The sequence below is a fragment of the Euwallacea similis genome, chromosome 10 (genome assembly GCF_039881205.1).
Source record: "Euwallacea similis isolate ESF13 chromosome 10, ESF131.1, whole genome shotgun sequence".
NCBI lineage: Eukaryota > Metazoa > Arthropoda > Insecta > Coleoptera > Curculionidae > Euwallacea > Euwallacea similis.
Genome location: NC_089618.1, coordinates 3155866 through 3169950, shown reverse-complemented (window position 1 = coordinate 3169950; position 14085 = coordinate 3155866). Strand labels below are relative to the sequence as shown.

At 40.7% G+C, this 14085-nt stretch overlaps 3 protein-coding genes across 3 annotated transcripts in view; 2 read left to right on the top strand and 1 right to left on the bottom strand.

Annotated features, from left to right (window-relative positions):
- Nucleotides 1-827: 827 nt before the first annotated feature.
- On the top strand, nt 828-10827 carry fw (furrowed). The gene is made up of 17 exons (XM_066394702.1): nt 828-1107; nt 3921-4097; nt 4458-4886; nt 5767-5898; nt 5957-6115; nt 6951-7100; nt 7252-7428; nt 7486-7602; nt 7657-7838; nt 7896-8130; nt 8290-8463; nt 8558-8977; nt 9060-9239; nt 9301-9474; nt 9719-9895; nt 9958-10066; nt 10119-10827. Exons 1-17 carry the CDS (start codon nt 1020-1022, stop codon nt 10381-10383), a joined length of 3345 nt encoding a protein of 1114 aa, XP_066250799.1. The 5' UTR covers nt 828-1019; the 3' UTR covers nt 10384-10827.
- Nucleotides 10828-11288: 461 nt separating this feature from the next.
- sqh (Myosin regulatory light chain sqh) lies at nt 11289-12298 on the bottom strand. The gene is made up of 3 exons (XM_066394703.1): nt 12149-12298; nt 11825-12016; nt 11289-11771 (listed from the first exon to the last, which is right to left on the bottom strand). The coding sequence occupies exons 2-3, from the start codon at nt 12012-12014 to the stop codon at nt 11437-11439; spliced, it is 525 nt and encodes a 174-aa protein (XP_066250800.1). The 5' UTR covers nt 12015-12016; nt 12149-12298; the 3' UTR covers nt 11289-11436.
- A 549-nt stretch (nt 12299-12847) lies between these two features.
- LOC136411390 (protein bric-a-brac 1-like) overlaps nt 12848-14085 on the top strand; it is a 122930-nt gene continuing 121692 nt past the window's right edge. The window contains exon 1 of the mRNA XM_066393935.1: nt 12848-13184. The gene's annotated coding sequence lies outside the window, so the exon portion shown is untranslated. The remainder of the gene's footprint in view (nt 13185-14085) is intronic.

The following is a 14085-nucleotide window of genomic DNA, read 5'->3' as shown; positions in this document are numbered from 1 at the left end:
GGATTTAATAAATTAATGCAAGAAAATTGAGTTGAGTTTCGTTGAACAACGGATAAAAAAACAATTGAACAACTGGAGTTCCACTTAAGGACCAATTGTAATTCAGTATATTGATCATATGGTTGTTTTTCCAAGATGGCCGCATTTCAAGAGAAGTCTTGTAGATTTCAGCAAGAATTTACTAAATTCTCCCTGAAAAAGAGCGTTTTTAGTGATAAGAGCGTAAAAGAGCAATTTGAGAACAAAAAAATCCGAAGTAGCCAATGTTTTACTGTAAAATGACTTAAAGAAAAGCTACATAGAAATGTTCTAATAACCAGTGTATGTGTCATTTCCTATTCTATCATCCAGACTGATAATGAGAATAATGTAAGTTTCCATTCTCATTCTCTCTTAGAATCCAGAGTTTCTCCACAGAAAAATGCGAATGTAAAGCTATCACAGTTCCTGTTATTATTTACAATTACCTTCACCTTTTTTGCCGAAAAATGGAGCGCTTTCGCCAAATATAAGCAAAGGAACTTGGTACATTGCTGGATGGAAAACATGGATCTAATTCCCTATAGAGCCGACTATTCATTCATCTTTTTCCTGTTTTGCCACGCTATGTGCTAGGGCCATTGTTATGCGTATTTCGTTGCTTAAAAATGAATCAATAACCGCCTCAAAAATATTATCAAAATCAACTGTCCTAATTGTCCGAGCCCTATTTCAAACGACCCGTTTACCTAATTATTTTACCCTGCACAACAATACCAGTTGCGTCACGGAAGAAATCATTTAACCCTCCTTAAAACGACAAGAACCAGCCTTCCCTCCCGATGGTCGGACTCGGCAACTTTCAATTCTTGAGCGGTCAGACCATCGCGAACCACGGAATAACCCGCGTCGAGGACGCTCGCGTGTACCATGAATAACCATTCGCTTTGACCAGAAACAAGACAGGTGTATTGGAGTTTAGAAAGAACGACTGTTGAGTGTTAAATGTGCGGTTTTCAAGTGAAAAAACCACCGCAACTATGTGGTTCCCTTCTTGGAATAATTTTGAGGGCGGCTTTGTACTGATACTACTTTTAGTTGCCGCAGTGGATAGGATTAAATGTCAAGGTAGTTTTCAGAGATAAAATGCTAAATTTGGTGCATGTTACTGATTACATTGAGCAAAACATTGTTGTCTTGATTTTGTTTTCTCTTGACCTCTTGACCTCCTCCGCCTAAATTGGCAGTGTAACATTAATAATGCACTTTGCAGGACCTTGAAAGACGAGTTTATATGCCATTGTATTAATATTAAACTTGTGGCCGCAATATAATATTTTTATTAAGCATTGGTAATTGTATCGCGGAGACTTCAACAGTCGCGTAGGAGGGTTCACTCACATCCCGAGTCTGAGTGGCCTCCATTTCAGTAATATTTGTTATTTGGCGCTATGAATATTCAGAAGTGTGGGATGTCGAAACTTGTGGTCATACACTGATGGTTTTAGCGCCTAATTTGTAGTCACTTCCCCTCAGCTTTTGTGAAACATATCTACACGGTGGTCCATGTTAATTCATATCACCACGAGGTAAAAGACATAGATATGCTCGGACCGCAAAATTGGAAAGGTTTTAGATTGCGCGGTTTCGTAATCGAAAGGCGACGATATTGGTCGTGTTCGATAGATACATTATAATTGTTGCATTTCTGGTTAATATTTTTGGCATTTCCGCGGGTTGTGGGCCGACTGACCCAGAATCGATGTGGATCAAAAAAGCTCCGTGGATTGGAACGGGTTTCGGCTTGAGAAAAAGAAACCAAAAAAAATACGGGATTGATTTCACAAATTTGGAAACATTTCCTATTTTTCTAGATTTCTACACTATGATCAAGTATGCTTCTTAAGCTCATCTATATCTGCAACCATTAAGTTCACATAGTTCAGATGCAAGTATGGTTGAACTTTGCTTTCATGTTAACAAACCCGGAATACTGAGTGAAGTGACCATTTATGAAACATACCCTCAAAAAGCAAACAGACATGGATTTTAAGCTAACAAGTGTCTATATACAACATGAAGAACTTCCTTTTAAGCGACTGAACAGGCATTTAGGTTGAGCAAATATGGACAGTACGGTATAGTGTGTTACGTATGTGGAGGCAATCACATTATTACACGGTGTATTCTGTCTATAGTTGATAATTGATTATTATAGTACTGTTATCCCCGCTAAAAGTAATTTGAGAGTTTTATCTTATATAGTAATTTTATCTGGACTTCGTGCCATTGATTAGTCTTGTACTACTTTCCTACACAAAGGCCCCACATTTTTAGCAGCCGCTTGACCTGGTCGCGCAGTTTGACCCTAAAGTAGCCGCTACCAGGCAATGCCAAGTTTAAACGACTTCTAGACGGTAGTTAATCATTTTAAGTGGTTGCCATTAATTAATAGATATTCGAATTGTTATTATTATTATGGCATTCTTCGGGGTCTGTTGGCCAAAGAACACACTTTTACGCAACAGCAGTTTTTTGTTTGTGTTCTGGTCACGCAAAGACATAGAACCATTTCTAATGGGTGTCGTAAAGGATCGTTGGGCAATCCTTGATTAATATTTGCCGCCATCGAGTCGTGAAAAGTGCCTTCAACAATGGAATATTTATACTGTATGAACAAGTCGTTATTTATCAACATTTGCCACTTCTTCCTTGATGATCAGCTTTCTTCTCCAAGAAAACTAGACCATATTTTTTTCAAAACAAGGAGAAATTGCCGCACATGATGCATATAATAATTACCAATAAACACGAAATGAAAGAAAAAACACGGGCCAATAAATAAACTTTCTTTTGATACGGCCAAATGCTCTTATTCTAAGCAGCCTCATGAGGTTAGATCTGGCCATCCTACCGGCCAACGCAGTTAATATTCGATTATACCGAAGGTAATCGCTACAGCAATACCTGTTGTAATGTTTCCTGAAAGTTTCGGCCTTGAGAAAGGCACCAGCCTATATTGTTTGTTACAAATACCACGATATAAGGCAGTAAGTTGAGTAAGTAGGTAATACAAGAGGCCGCGCCCAGACAACCTTCAAGTTTGGTTGGATTTAGATTCAATTACCGTCTATAAAAAGTCAAGTTGTATAAAAATATTACTGTGAGCCTATTAAAGTACTCCACGAGGATTACTTATAAAATGCTAATGTTGCATTAGTTCATGAATATCACAACAATGAATTATGTCGCCACAAAAGCGATATCGTGCGAATTTTCGCCACTTATTTTCGTCCCCAAAGACAAGAGCAGGAAGTCTCCTCATGTTATTGTAGCAATAATGGTCCGGTCTCAAAGTAGTCCATCTCGGGTGACATTGTAACGGTACCAACGGGTACCTACGCAGGCATTTGTTTCTAGTGCAACGTTAATTTGCTCTTCGCCTAGATTAGATGAAATGGTTTTATTACTGATTCAAATTCGCTGCAGTCGACATATACATGTGTTGCTACCACAGCCTAACGGACAGACCTCTATACGTGACCACACAAAAGGAGCAATTATCGCATTTTTAGGCCCCGCAATTTGACTTACAGAATAAGGTTTTAACCCACTTCTGTGGGTTTCGCCAATGACCACAGTGTCCATTGTTGCGGGTAACCGCTGAGTTAGACTAGATCAAATTTGCTGATCATCACACTTTCCTAAAAAAGTAGGAAAATGGCTCCATCTTTTCATGTTAATTAATTATTAATCAAGTTAAAGGAGCTTTCTACCGCTAGTGCTTTGCATACAAGTGGATTTTTTTCTAATAACCGGAGAAAGTTCCATGTGAAATTCATACATACATAGATCGGGTAAAATTTCATTGTGCTCATATGGCGCTACACACTATTGTACCTATTATTATAATAATGTGAGAGGTTTCTGTAAATTTGCAGATGTGAAATGTGGGCATCCCCCGGTGCCCCTCAACGCTCGGCTCAGTCTCAGCTCCCCCAATTTGCTCCCAGGGACGGTGGCCACTTACCGTTGCGATGAGGGGTACGAAACTTTTGGAAACACGCAAATGTTGTGTTCACCTGTAGGACAATGGGCAGGAGAGATGCCCTTTTGCGGTAAGTCCAAAAGATTGTAGTTATTTAGGATATCATTGATTTGAACATCTCAATTGAGAATTCATCACCAGAAATTGAAAAACGTCTTGAACTTTTTCCAAAGATTTGAATTACCCACTTTTGACATTTTTCCAACCTTCAGGGTCCAAGGGGCTTAAAAAATGCCAGAATAGAACAATCAAGTGCTTTGCGATTCGTACGTCGTTATCCTTAATCAGATTTCAAATTCCGGTAATCAACAATGTAAGCTCTCGCGCAGTCTTTCACAATCACCTAATACAAATTCTTCAAGGTGCCTCATTATCCCCAATTCGATACCTTTGCGTACCAAAACCACACAACTACCTTCCCCATTTACAGGGGTCAACGTGGCCTACCGAAAGCCTGCAAATCAATCAACCACAGTGCGAGGGGGCAGCGCCCTTAACGCTAATGATGGTCAAACTAGCACCGACCACGAGTCGAAAAAGTGCTCAGAAACGCAAAAAGAGGCCAGCCCTTGGTGGCAGGTGGACCTCCTGAGGCCCTACCCCGTTAAGGTGGTCAGGGTCACCACCAGGGGGTGTTGTGGCCACCAGCCCTTGCAGGAGCTGGAAATCCGAGTGGGGAATAGCAGCACTGATTTACAAAGGAATAGGCTGTGCGCCTGGTTCCCTGGCACCATCGACGAGGGGTCAACGAAGACATTTTCCTGCGCCACTCCTTTGATTGGTCAATACGTCTTTTTGCAGCTGGCGGGGGTGGAAGGGTCGCTGTCCCTCTGTGAGGTGGAAGTGTTTACTCCAGATGGTAAGAAGTCAGTTTACGCAATGGGTCATTATTATCTCATCAATTTTATTGGTCGTTCATAAAAGACTTAAGAGCGCCAATTATAATGCTTCCTTCTCTTTGGTCAGCGGAATTAATTTCGTAGTGCTTAGCACACTTTCACTCACGTAATCCGATTGTTTTTGAGCGCCTTTTTACGGCTCTCTGGGAACAGTTTTGAATCACCGGTTCCGCTTAGAATCGATTATTATTGTCAAGAAAGAGCGGTTATTTAATGCCGTTTGCGATCTATTTACTTTGCGGCGGAAAATCGCAATTAATGCTGAGAAAATTAATTGATTTTGAAGTGGTTTGAGTGAAGGAAGCGTTGCCGATTTGCCAAATTTGATGAGGCCACCTCATGAAGAAAGAACATGCTCACGATTTGTAGCACCAAGGCCGGAATAATCACGGAATTATTATCCATTTATGCGCGTTTAATGTAATCGTCATATTCATTGTTTTTGCGCAAGAATATATTGTACATATTCAGGGTCATCCCTATTAATTATGGCAATAATTAGCGCGTTATTACGGATCAGGGACTTTAACTAGTTCCGGAAGTGGGCGCATTTTTGCCTGAACTTACACAACCGTCACTTTCAAACCACTTTTAGAGACGTGAGAAATGAATCATTTCACCAAAATAAACGAATAAATCTGCGTTAATAGTTTTAAGCAACTCAACAGGAAAAAATTACATGGACAACTAATTAAGCAAAAAAATCAAATAAAAAAATCGGGGCCCGCCTTGGTTTTGCTCGCTCTAGGCCATTTTACAACTTTTAAGCAAGCGGAAATGATCGCTTTTCCCGATCAGAATAACTGAATTTTTGAGCGCCTTTTGGGATGACCTTTTTAGAATTCTCGGTGGACAGATGCGCCCCCAAAGACGCCCCCGAAGAGGCCCAACTTGCCGCCTTTGCGCGCACCTGCTACGAATTTGGGGTGAGCAGAGGCGGTTCGTTCCAGGAGGCTAGAGCCTATTGTCAAGGTAACTTTTCCCCTTATCAAAAAGATCCTCTAGTACCCCAATAAAATACAAAACACAGGGCATAATGGGGATTTGGCGCACGGCATGAGCCCCGGCCAAACCTCATTCTTGTACGCGGAGTTGGAGCGGCGCAAACCCAGTCTCAAGACTCAGTTGGTGTGGATTGGGGCGCAGAAGGAGCCGGGGCTTACCTCCAGGACCTGGAAATGGGTGAACGGTAAGAACTTGCACCGTGGCACTTTCTTATTTCGCCGAACAATGGCGAATAATGAAGTGATTAATTAGAGGGCGTAAATTAATTACCTCGAATTTGCTCCTGTTTTGCTGCGCGGCCGAGGACAATCGAACATTCGCTTTCTTTAATTTTTTCACTATTTTTGCTATGTGCGAGTCTAAGCACGCCGTGTCCGCTCGCGGGCACCGTTTTTTCCAAATTGGAAATGTCAGAATCGGGTTTTGGAAAGTGGGTTACCAATTCTGCAATGAAAGGAATACGGTTGCAGCTCGGTTCGATAATGCATTTTAAAGGTAAATAAACTCGAGATAAATGCTCTTTGGCTGCTGCTTATGGCGTTCCAACCGACAAGTCCTTCAAACTTTCCAAATTCTATTGGAGTCACCCTGTATGATCTTCCGCTGGCTTTTTTTTTACAAAAATGGACAACGGAGCTAATTTGATTTGTTATCGAACCGCTCCAATAAATCGCTCTTTTGCCGTTTAATGAAAAACCATAATTCCAATTGTGAAAACATTCATCAAAGTAACAAGCTTTCGCAACGCCATCATCAGCTTAGACAAAACAGATTCTCACACTCAAGTAGAATGCCAGTGAGCGCGTGTTCTTGTGCAATGCAACGTTCATCCTTAATTATCATTCAAAGCTATTACGCGAGTCTATTTAAAACGCTGAAAAGTCCTTTAATCCTCGGAAACAAGACAATCAAATTAAAAAAAAATGATAATAAATTTTGGTTTCTTTCTTGCGACCAAATTCGTCGCGTTGTTGCCACCAACTCAGCTTTTTCCCCATATTAAAGGAAGTAAATTGCAGGTGATTTGGTGCAACGTCCCGCCTGGGGCAAAGATCAACCAAACAACTATAACGGCGAGCAAAACTGTGTGGTCTTGGATGGTGGGCGTGGGTGGTTGTGGAATGATGTAGGCTGCAATCTAGATTACTTACACTGGATTTGTCAGCATGGTAATGACACACTCACTGCTATTTTTATTATCTCCAAACCTTGATTTCTGCGATAGTTTAAGGAGCGTTCTAATAGCCGAAGGCTTTGAAATTTAATATTCATTAACCAGTTTGGGTTCTGGGAAGTTAATAATTAAGTGCATTTCCATAGTTCCCTCGTCTTGCGGGAGCCCCGATAAGCTGATAAACACCACTTTAACGGGCAGCGACTTTAGCTTAGGGGCCAGCATAAAATACAATTGCCCCGAGGGGCATATGTTGGTGGGGGGTAGCAATAGGACCTGCGGACCAGATGGGTTTTGGACCGGAATGGCTCCTACTTGCAAATGTATGCTTCATGCAACTATCGACTGTTAAGTATTATAGCAAAATTCTTCCAATATAGTTGTTGACTGCGGGGCTTTGCCCAACCTTGACCACGGCACAGTCACCCTCAAAGACCAGAGAACTACTCACGGAGCAAAAGCTGTGTATACTTGTCACGAAAACTACACTCTTATTGGTGAATATTGAGTGAGAGATTGCGGTATTTTGGCATAAAAATGGTCGAATTTAGGGCACGAAGTGCGCCTTTGTGGCAATGATGCTAAATGGACCAATTCTACTCCTCAATGCCTCTTCGATTGGTGTCCTGATCCACCAGACATTCATGGAGGAGTTGTCCATACATCTGGACATAGAGCGGGCGATACTGCCACTTATTCTTGTCAGTCTGGATACGTCATTGCAGGCGAAGGGGTAAGAGTACGCAATTCTTTTTACCACGGCAAAAACTGAGTTTCTAATGGTAAAAAGGTGCTCTCTTGCGGTCTTGGAGGGGATTGGTCCGGTAAAGCTCCCTCTTGCAAATACGTGGATTGCGGAGCACCTCCAAATATAGACTACGGGCGATATGAGCTACGAAATGGCACCACAACGGTGGAGAGCATTGTTGAGTACTTCTGCGAAGGGGATTATTGGCTGGACGGTCAGAAGGTGCAGAAATGCACTAAGGAGGGCAAGTGGTCGGCTGACGCTCCAGTCTGCGAGTGTAAGTTGTATCCTTGTTTCTAGAGCAAAATTAATTTTCTACTACCAAAATTTTTTTCCCCAGAAGTATAAATTTTCTAATTTTGATCCAATTTTTTTGACAACATTTCTTGCTAGTTTGGAACAGTTATAACAATTTTATTATCACTCCAATTTATAGTGATTACTTGCGATGAGCCTGAAGTACCCTCCGGGAGCTATGTGGTAGGGATAGACTTCAATGTCCACTCCAATATAGAATACCACTGTGAGGTGGGGCATGTTTTAAAAGGGGAGATTGCGCGTGTTTGTCAGAGGAATGGGGATTGGTCAGGAACGGCTCCAACATGTGAATGTAAGTAATTTTTGCTAAAAAAAATTATGAAATTTACAATTTTTTGTGTCCGTCAAGTTTTTTGTTTGCAAATCTATAAAAATCTTCCTTTCAGATATTGACTGCGGCAAAGTTCCAACAATGTTGTACGGCGAGGTGCACTACGCCAACGGCACCACTTACCTAGGAAGCACACTGCAGTACTTTTGCGCCAAAAATTACAGATTATTGGGCCCCAACAAGAGGCAGTGTCTGGAAGGGGGACAGTGGAGCGGCGCCACTCCTAAATGCGAGGAAATTCGCTGTCCTGAGCCTGTCCTTGCGGAGCACGGGATTCTCTCCGTGACGGGCAACGATAGGATGTATGGAAGGACTTTAATCAGGACTGCTGAGTCCAGTAATGTTGGGGCCACTTCGTATAAAATTGGGGCTCTAGCTAAGTATCGGTGTGAGAGAGGGTATAAGGTGGTGGGGGAGCCTTTGAGCACGTGCGAAGACAGCGGGCAATGGAGCGGGGAAGTGCCCCTGTGTGTTTGTAAGTGTCACCACCGTCTATTAATCAATATTCTGTTTTACTATTATATGTTATTCCAACTTATTTCCACTGTCTTTTTTAGATGTGGACTGTCGTAATCCTGACAAAGTTCTCAACGGGGCTGTTACGTTACCTTCCAATGCCACTTATTATGGAGCTTTGGCCCTCTACTCCTGCGATCCTAATTTCGAGTTGGATGGAGTCTCTCGCAGATTATGCCTGGAGAATGGCACTTGGAGTTCCGACACTCCTCTATGTAGAGGTAGTAAATAAACGTAAACAATTCATGTTTTTGGTAAAGTACTAAAGAGATTTATTTGTAGAAATTCAGTGCAAGGATCCGGACACTTTTGCTAATGTAAACTTTAGGATTAGCACTCATAGCGTCGGAGGAGTGGCGCAGTATTTCTGTCCAAGAGGACACACCATGCAGGGTAATTCTACCAGGATTTGCCTGAAGAAGGGGGTTTGGAGTGGGCAGGCACCTTCGTGTCTTCGTAAGTTCTTTCCTTCAGATCTCTGAAATTTAAATTTATCCGCGAATTTTAAAAATAATTGCATGACTGTTTATTGTTAAACAGTGGCATGTACATATTAGCGAAATGGCGAAGGGAATAAAACCTACAAATTGTAGAGGGAGAAGACATTTGAAATTAAATCGGTTTATAAACTGGGCAACAGTTTATAATCCCCTCTCTAAATAATCATGTATTGGAAATCTGAAAAATGCACACTTTTCAGCTGTGGACTGCGCCCACCCAGGTCTTATCGACAACGGTAGGGTGATCGTAATGAACGGTACCACCTACAATAGCGCAATTGAATACCACTGTGTACCCTCTTACGAGCGAATCGGGCCTTATTTGCGCAAATGTCTGGATAATGGCCAGTGGTCCGGCGACCAACCAAGATGCGAAAGTACGCTTCTTTTTTAAATTTTTACTTTGATTTTTTTTTATGTGTAAACGATGATTTTTTAGTGGCAATTGAGGAACCTCACGAGGACTCAAACCTGGGCACCAGCATCGGAATTGGTGCAGGAGTGGTGGTGTTTCTTTTAGTTCTCTTGGGAATTATCTATTTGAAACTGTAGGTTGATGATTTTTTTATAAGTTTATATGCCTAGATGTATGATTTTTAGACGTAAACCCGTGGCGGTTAAAAACAAGGAGAACGTGGAAGGCGCTGAGAGGAAAGAGGAGCGGAGTGCTGCTGTGATGAGCTACGCGACTCTAAGCGATCGCAACGGTTTCGGCAATGGTCCTAACATTTATGAGAACATTCACGAAAACATGTATGACGCCCCTTATGAGGAGGGGCGCAGGGATAGCGGGACATATGAGCCTGAGCCGGTGGGACGCACCAACGGCAATATGGTCACTATAAATGGGGTGGCGGTACGATGACCGCGATACACGAAAGATTAAATTTGCTGTGATGACTTTACTGTATAAAAATAGTTACATATGTGTGAAACTAGTGGAGGCGATCATTTAACATGGAAAACGAAGGATGAACAAAAGACTGCCCAAAAAGCCCTCATTTGCCTTGTTAGAGTGACGTTATTGTAATATGAATAAAGAATTTTTTGTTGCGTCTCTTTCATTAATAATACTCTCAAAAGGGGCTTTGATTGGGCCCTTCAGCTCATGAAAATGTAATATGCTTCAGCAATGCGACAAGCGGTAATAGTGCACTGGGCTAGCGATGTAAATTTGAACATAATAGTAACTTATGTATATAAACAGTCTTTAGATATATTGTGTAAAGAAAATAATAAATAATACACGAAAACAATCGTCACTTTGTTGACTATGGTGGAGGCGCATAAAACATAGCTCTCTCACTCACACTGAAACTAATTTTAGATCCAATTTGACATTCTCATAAATCTGGAAAATCGGTTAAATGGGTCTTTGCAGTCCTCACAATTGAGGTAAATCCGAAATTGTGTGTAATACTTATTGAACAACGGAGTTCTATTGGGTAACAGATCCAGGATTAAGTCAGTTGAATCCTCTCTCCTGCCTTGTCACTTTTTCTGTAGGCCCTCAAAATGCTTACACTCAATATATTTAATCACCTTGAAAATCTCGAAATACATCTACATTTAATAAATCTATTAACTAAGAATTTACCAAAATCTACTAATAATGATAATTAGAATATATACTCCCAATCTAGTTGATGGTTAAGAAACATTTCTTTAAAAGTTCCAAAAACTTCTGAAACAAGAATAGGACAAACTAATCCAGAAACTGTATTTTTTGTGTGATATCTTCCAATGAAACTTAACATAATTAAACAACCCATAGATACATAATTTATATTCAAAACGTGTACAAAAACAAGGTTAATATTTTCTGTTTAATAATATAGTCAACTATTTTATAGGCGTTACAATAATAAAAACGATTCAAGACCAATAAATGCTCTTACAGCTGCCCCTTCTTCAATTCTCATTGTTCATCCTTGTCCTTGGCCCCATGTTTCAAAATGCGAGTAAACTCCACATAATCAAACAGTCCGTTCTTAATGGGAGCTTCCCGGTACATTTCATCCACCTCATCATCAGTGAACCGATCCCCCATAGAAGTCAGCAACTCCCGTAGCCTCTCCTCATTGATAACCCCCATATTGTCCTCATCAAAACACCCAAATGCATTCTTGATGACATCCTCAGGGTCTGTACCCTGCAGACGTTCTCCAAATAAGGTGAGGAACATCGTGAAGTTAATGGGGCCAGGGGCTTCATTCATCATACCATCCAAGTAGTCATCAGCAGGATTTTTGCCTAGAGGAGTGTTTGGTTAGGTCTCTAGGGGTTTTGGAGGCAAAGGGATTTACCAAGAGAGGCAAGCATATCGTGCAAATCCTCCTTGTCGACGAAACCGTCGTGGTTCTGGTCGATCATGTTGAAGGCCTCTTTGAATTCCGCAATCTGGGCTTGGTCAAACATGGCAAAAACGTTGGAGGTCGCTCGTTGGGCCCTCTTTTTGGAGGTACCTCTGCGGCTTACGGTTTTACGGGAAGACATGGCTGTGGCTGGAAATAAACCGATAAATATGTTGATAGGAACTAGACGGGCTTCGCCCCTGTTGGTTGATGATGAGTCACAAAGGTATGTGAGGTATTTAGATGGGGGAGTTTTAATGCTTCAATAATACTCACTCGTTTGGAGGCACTAAAACCTCAAAAATACTCAAAAACACGGATTTTTTTCAGCTCTTAAGGGGAAAAAAATGGTAAAATTTCCTCAAAAGACCTCTCTTTATTTACTTGGATGACAATTAAGCGACGTTTATGACATATACCTGGCAGCGCAAGCGCTCTTAAAACGGCATCAACCAATCAGATACGTTCACTGAGGCGCGTATTTTTGAATTTTTCCAAAATTTTATGATTTTTATCTTATTTTTGTAAGTATTCTTACGAATTTAGTTCTCAGGACGTTCATAAGGACCAAAAGACATATTTAAATAGAGAAAAATGCGTGCATTTGCAGGCATTTGGGCCATATATTCCAACTGGGTCAATTACTATTTATGACCATATTTGGGCAAAAACTTTTTCTTTTAGAAACATATGCTGTTTTACTTGCACTTTTGGAAGACTATTAATTAACGTATTTATTAAAATTTCTCTTTCACCTTTGAAAAATGTCAAGAAAATATATTAATTTAAAATAAATCGTAACTGTATCTAGCGCCACCTATAAGCGATCTCTCCACGCTTCCGCAGATTGATGCACAAATCTATGTGGCGCCCTCTCACTTCCAAGAGTCCAACTCACCTCTTGGTAATTTTGGCGGTTTGTTCTAATTCAAATCTTTGTTTACACAACAAAGTAACGACGACGTCTCTACACGTGGTCTATTTGTAAACACAGTTCCGACTCACAATTTTTTCGATTTCCGTAACCGCAAAAGTGGAAATTTTGGACGCTTTTCCTGTAGAGTCGAGTAGGCGTCAGAGCTACCAGAGTGACCGGCATCGCGACGCAAGCGCCGTTATTTTCGACGTTCGCCGCGCCGAGACGCGTCTCTTCGCAGAACCACCTGTTTAGAGTCGCCTACACGACGACTTGTTGAATAAAACGACTTAAATTCTGGCCAGTTTTCCACGTTTCCAGTGAAAGAAACCTTACAGGAGTTTGTCACAGAAGGTGCTAGAAATTGTGAGGAGTGTGAATACTGGAATTGGTCGAGTAAGTGAAAATTTCCTTTGTTTTTGTTGATGACACTTCGTCCACCATGCTCGTGACAGCGACAGACGCCTTAAGACGCCCATGTTTTTCGTGGTTTTGTTAGTGGGTTTTGCGATTCTTTTTAACTTCACGCTCCTCAAATTACTGAATTTCATTTAAAAACATTTTTGCTATTTTGAGGTTATGAAAGGAACAAATTTAATGACATTGAAGATTCCCAGACATAGATCTGAGAGAGTTGCACCCCTTAAGACGCTCATATTTTTTTGGTATTTTACGTTTAGTACGCTTCGATGGATGGATTTTATTGTTCTTTCAAGACTAATACTTAAAAGAGCTATTTGTCAATAATATTCAGGCTACATACACGCACACAATACATAGATTGGTTATCAGGGAACTTGGAGCTGATCTAATAATCTGATGGTCATAGTCAGTCTCAAAACCTAGAATTTTGACCTTTCAGTTTAATTCACTGAAGTTTCAATATTGAACTGTGGTTGATGTTTGAAATTCCCCAGTAGTTCCACAATTCTTATTATAAAGCAGTCAATTTCTGCCAAACCCAACCTTTTCAGATTTCTTTGTTAAAAATCGGAAGTCGTTCTTAGTTTTACGGACGATTTATTAAGAACTTGCCCTTTCCATGTGTTTTTAATGGCCTTAATTTTTCACTAAATAAGAATTGATTAAAAGTATTTTTTTAGAATTTTTCTCTAGATATAGCACTTTTTCTGGAAGGGATTTCTTTTTCCAAATGTCTTTATAAGTTCTCACGAAGTTTCCTCAATTTGATTTTCGTGTAACCTTGATTTTAGCAGGTCCAAAATCAGGAAACATTAGATCCTAGCAACAAAGTTAATTAGTTTGTGGACAAAATGGTGACTGAGATATTTTGATA

What these genes read in the sequence shown, in the direction of transcription:
- fw (XM_066394702.1), top strand. Translation starts at nt 1,020, where the DNA reads ATGTGGTTCCCTTCTTGGAATAATTTTGAGGGCGGCTTTGTACTGATA. An exon ending in GACCTGGAAATGGGTGAACG is followed by an intron (nt 6,116 to 6,950) that starts GTAAGAACTTGC and finishes AGTAAATTGCAG; the next exon opens with GTGATTTGGTGCAACGTCCC. An exon ending in ACGTCATTGCAGGCGAAGGG is followed by an intron (nt 7,839 to 7,895) that starts GTAAGAGTACGC and finishes AATGGTAAAAAG; the next exon opens with GTGCTCTCTTGCGGTCTTGG.
- sqh (XM_066394703.1), bottom strand. Translation starts at nt 12,014, where the DNA reads ATGTCTTCCCGTAAAACCGTAAGCCGCAGAGGTACCTCCAAAAAGAGG. An exon ending in CGATATGCTTGCCTCTCTTG is followed by an intron (nt 11,772 to 11,824) that starts GTAAATCCCTTT and finishes ACACTCCTCTAG; the next exon opens with GCAAAAATCCTGCTGATGAC.